Genomic DNA, 5,000 nt, shown 5'->3' with positions numbered 1-5,000 from the left:
TACAGTAATAACTATCCTCTGAATGATTTTTGATAATTAATCAACCAGTGGATAGTATAATTAGGAATATATCTCATGTGTTTTACGTTAACGTGCAAACATAATAACCAGTTAATTATATTTATTTATATATTGCATTATTTTCCTTATTTTTTCGCTAGTCGCCTTTAAACTTAACTATTTTCCTCCCGTTTACGACTTCATATTTCCATTCAATCCAAAATATCTACTCAAGTACCATTTTTAAAAAATATATCTATACCACAAACACCTCTCCTTGAAAAGTCAAAAGTACTTACAAAACGCGACCGGAAGTGAACTGCGGATCAGTGCAATGGCCGGCCGTCAGCACATAGCGAGAGTTGATCAGTGCACCTCCACATCCGAACACAGGTTGGCTTTGGAATCGTCCTTGGGAGAGATAATAAGTTGCTTGTTAAAATGAAAAGAGTTTTTAAAGAACTATGAGATAGAACGCGTGCGACTAAGATACAGTAGTGGGGGAGAAGGAGGAGGGAGAGGGAAGAAAAGAGAGGGAGGGAGGGGGAAGGTGAGAGAGAGGGGAAGAGAGAGGGAAGGAGATAGAGGGAGGGAGAGGGAGAGAGAAAAAGATAAAGAGAGAAAGAAAGAGAGAGAAAGAAGGAAAGAGAGAGAGAGAGAGAGAAAGAAGGAAACAGAGAGAAAAAAAAAAGAGAGAAAGAGCGAAAGAAAGCGAGAGAAAGCAAGCAAGAGAAAGAAAAACAAAGACAGAGAGAGAGAGAGAGAGAGAGAGAGAGAGAGAGAGAGAGAGAGAGAGAGAGAGAGAGAGAGAGAGAGAGAGAGAGAGAGAGAGAGAGAGAGAGAGAGAGAGACCACGAACCACCAGCACTCACCAGTAAACCCTAAGAGGGCCATCCAAGGGTAGGCTCCCAAAGCAGCATTTTCGCCGAAGAAGATCCGGTTGACAATGGACGAGGTGAGGCCACAGCGCGCCGGCAGGAGAGCCTCCCCGTTGGCATTCGGGGGCTGCGTGGGCTGAGTGGGCCGAGTGGGCTGGGTGGGCCGAGTGGGCTGAGTGGGCTGGGTGGGTGGTGAAGGTGTTGGAGTCGGCTCTGAGCTGGGCTGGGTGCCGATGGTGGGTGGAGTGGGAGTAGCGCCTGAGCCACAGCAAACCTGTTCAAAATGGATTGGTTTACTGCAGGCGTTGGGCTGGATAACTGTCTGTAACTATGCATAAGAGAGAGAGATGGAGGGAGAGGGAGAGGGAGAGAGAGAGAGAGAGAGAGAGAGAGAGAGAGAGAGAGAGAGAGAGAGAGAGAGGGAGAGAGAGAGAGAGAGAGAGAGAGAGAGGGAGAGGGAAAGAGAGAGAGGGAGAGGGAGAGGGAGAGGGAGAGGGAGAGAGAGAGAATGAGAGAGAGAGAGAGAATGAGAAAGAGAGAGAATGAGAGAGAGAGAGAATGAGAAAGAGAAAGAGAAAGAAAGAGAGATAGAGAAAAGAGAGAGAAAAAAGAGGTAGAGACGGTGAGACAAAGAAAGAACGGAAAAAAAGAAAATAAACAACGACACCTTCCCCCCCCAAAAAAAAAAAAAAAAAAAAAAAAAAAAACAATACATCTCTCCACACGTGCTTCCTCCCCACACAAGACTCACCAACGGAATCCTTCTGGAGAAACCACAGAAGTTATTCCTCAGCGTCTGGATGTTTTCCGGCGTCGGGAAGCGCAGGAGAGACAAGAGCTGAGGGCAGTTCGTCAGCGGAATGCAGGTCGTTCCAGGTCCGCAGGTCACCGGTACTGCAGGGCAAGGGTAGAAAGAAGGTCAGTGAGAGCTTACAGGTTTCCAATAGAAACTTGAATAGTGGCAGGGCGCACTGTCATGGCATCATATCTTTAAAGATATGATGATAAAGAATAAAAAGAAAAAAAAGAAAAAAAGTAAAAAAAAAAAAAAAGAAGTTTTGTCTTTCTAATGTCTTGAAATATAGCGAAGTATTTGAAAAGATGATCTTCAGCTGTAAAAGAGAAGAATAAAAAAAAGGAACTAAGTAAGTCTGTGCGTTAGTTTCCATTCGATTAATTAACAAAATCAAGAGTAAGATAGTAAGATAGTAATCCAAATAATATCAATACATCGTCAACATCAACAGATTACCCCCTCCCCAACCCCCCCATGCCACACACCCAACTGACTAAACCTTCCAGCCAGACGAGTCACATGTACGCCGTGCTTTTTGACTCACATAAGAAAGATCACAATAATCCTTTTTTTTATTATCTTACAAAAGCAGACAAAAAAAAGCAGCGGCAAGTTGACTAACCGGTCAGGCGGAGTTACCTAGGACTGAACATTGAGGGAATCCCATTTTGTTGTTTATACCTGGGTGTATGACGTCATCGCTCGGAGGGGAGGGGAGGGGAGGGGAGGGAAGGGGGAGGGGGTGAATAAAGACATTTTTGTCTCTTTTTCTTGTGCTTTGGGTTGAAGGTTGGTTTTGATGTCGGTTGGTACTTCCCAGGTGGCAATTCTTTGGTTTCAAATTGTGAGAAAAAGCTTGAAGATAATTGAAAATCTTTAGCGAGCAGGACCGCATTCGCACGCTCACAAATACATGATTTCTCTCTCTCTCTCTCTCTCTCTATCCACACATAGACACCCACACCCAAAAACACACAAACATACATAAACACACACACACACACACACACACACACACACGTACACACATTCCGCCCTCCTCTTCACATGTGCGTGTTCATTACATAACATAACCTTGCATTTACCTTGTCTGGAAACTCGTTCTTCTGCATGTGCATGTCCTGCCAACATCACCACTGCCACCACAAGTGACAACATCGCCTCTCGCGTTGCCTTTCCAACAGTCCACATGGCGTTACCTGGAATTTGATGTAGAGTCTTCATTTTCCGTTGTAGAGAGAGGGGATGGGATAGAGGGAATGGGAGAGAGAGGGAATGGGAGAGAGAGAGAATGGGATAGAGGGAATGGGAGAGAGAGAGAATGGTAGAGAGAGAGAATGGTAGAGAGGGAATGGGAGAGAGAGAGAATGAAAGAGCGAATGAGAGAGAGAGAGAAAGAGAGAGAATGGGAGAGAGAGAGAGAATGGGAGAGAGAGAGAATGGGAAAGAAAAGAAATGGTAGAGAGAGAGAGAATGAGAGAGAGAATGAGAGAGAGAGAGAAAGAGAGAGAATGGGAGAGAGAGAGAGAATGGGAGAGAGAGAGAATGGGAAAGAGAAGGAATGGTAGAGAGAGAGAGAATGAGAGAGAGAGAATGAGAGAGAGAGAGAGAAAGAGAGAATGGGAGAGAAAGAGAGAATGGGAGAGAGAAGGAATTTGAAAAAGAGAAAATAGGAGAGAGAATGAAAGAGAGAATGAGAGAGTGAGAGAGAGAGAGAGAGAGAGAGAAAGAGAGAGAGAGAGAGAGAGAGAGAGAGAGAGAGAGAGAGAGAGAGAGAGAGAGAGAGAGAGAGAGAGAGAGAGAGAGAGAGAGAGAATGGGAAAGAGAGAGAATGGGAGAGAGAGGGAATTGGAGAGAGAGAGAGTGGGAAAGAGAGAGAATGAGAGAGAGAGAGAGAGAGAGAGAGAGAGAGAGAGAGAGAGAGAGAGAGAGAGAGAGAGAGAGAAAGAGAGAGAGAGAGAGAGAGAGAGAGAGAGAGAGAGAGAGAGAGAGAGAGAGAGAGAGAGAGAATGGGAAAGAGAGAGAATGGGAGAGAGAGGGAATTGGAGAGAGAGAGAGTGGGAAAGAGAGAGAATGAGAAAATGAGAGAGATTGAGAGAGAATGAGAGAGAGAGAGAGAGAGAGAGAGAGAGAGAGAGAGAGAGAGAGAGAGAGAGAGAGAGAGAGAGAGAGAGAGAGAGTCTCCGTGTCAGACCGCTGAAAAAAAAACTATAACAAAACCAGACTCTGTTGACCATGAAACGATAGGTCATGCACCCCGTTGCAGCTTGAAAAGCGCTTGCAAACTCTCTTGAACAAAACAATGACAACACTGGATTTGGTTCACTGTCCTTGAAAAAAAAAAAATACTTGCAGGGATTTTCCTGAATTACATAATATAAATATGGTCTTTGATACATATTTATGAATTTCATTTATCCAGACTACATATTTTTCCTTAGGGGATAATCTTGGGTATGATTAGTTCTTGGATAACTATCAATAAACCGGAGAGAAAAAAGTTTTTGCCTCCAGATTGTATTAGATTTTTGTTTATTGTTTCATATAGTATGAATATCATGTAGACTGTGATTATTATGTGATATATTATGACATCTAATGCATTGTAATTGTTTAAATTCATAATTAATTGAAACACGAAATGTTTTTACGTGTGATATATTTCCGAGTTTTTTTTTTTAATAATTTTCTATTTATAAACACAAGTATCGTCCCAACCAAAACTTTTAAATGTTAATGCAACACTTTTTGTTCCACTTTACTTTTGGATAGAAATGTTCACGAATTATTTCAGCTGTAGAAACGGCAAGTCACTTATCAAGACGACACCACACTGATACCAACAGCCTCTTGGTTTACCTGTTATCCAGAAATCAGAAGAGCAAGTGCAACGCATTTAAGGATAAGGATAAGCCAGATTTGCGGAGCAGATGCTACGCCGGGCTTGTATGCAGTGACGCGAGCCCGCCTGTGCCAGCGTGTGCTGACTCGTGAGAGAATGTGCCAACGACTGTTGACTCGATCTGAGCTTGGTCCTTACCCAACGCAGTGCCCAGCTACGTCAGTAACCGCCAGGTGACAATGGAAACTCACGAGCTTGGGCGGGGCTCGATCTGCCGACCACAGGGATGTGAAGTCGACACGCTACCAATGAGCTAACCAGACGGCTGCAACGCATTTTTGAGAGGACCGCCTTTATATTCCGGGTTGAGGGGTTTCCAGATGTCGCAACCAGAATCATTTCCAAGGAGAGAATTCTGTGACAGACAAGTATGCCGTAAATAGGTACTATTTCCGGACGTTATAAAGGTACGACTTTCTGTGAA

At 43.9% G+C, this 5,000-nt stretch overlaps 1 protein-coding gene across 5 annotated transcripts in view; it reads right to left on the bottom strand.

The window, feature by feature from the left end:
* LOC122252565 (phenoloxidase-activating factor 1) overlaps window positions 1-5,000 on the bottom strand; it is a 14,169-nt gene that overhangs the window by 2,454 nt on the left and 6,715 nt on the right. For 3 of the 5 annotated variants that reach the window (XM_043015087.2, XM_043015086.2, XM_043015088.2), the window contains exons 2-5: window positions 2,760-2,873; window positions 1,630-1,772; window positions 873-1,152; window positions 300-411 (exon numbers count right to left, since the gene is read on the bottom strand). In XM_043015087.2, coding sequence (XP_042871021.2) covers window positions 300-411; window positions 873-1,152; window positions 1,630-1,772; window positions 2,760-2,865 — 641 coding nt within the window. In that variant the 5' untranslated portion in view covers window positions 2,866-2,873. Of the gene's footprint in view, window positions 1-299; window positions 412-872; window positions 1,153-1,629; window positions 1,773-2,759; window positions 2,874-4,436; window positions 4,564-5,000 lie in introns of those variants that run through there. The other 2 variants (XM_086552831.1, XM_043015085.2) reach the window with 2 other exon arrangements.

Source organism: Penaeus japonicus, unplaced genomic scaffold (genome assembly GCF_977035675.1).
Source record: "Penaeus japonicus unplaced genomic scaffold, GWHDUDI00000001_assembly GWHDUDI00000027, whole genome shotgun sequence".
Lineage (NCBI taxonomy): Eukaryota > Metazoa > Arthropoda > Malacostraca > Decapoda > Penaeidae > Penaeus > Penaeus japonicus.
Note: the sequence above shows the minus strand (reverse complement) of the source record. Positions and strands in the feature narration are given on the sequence as shown.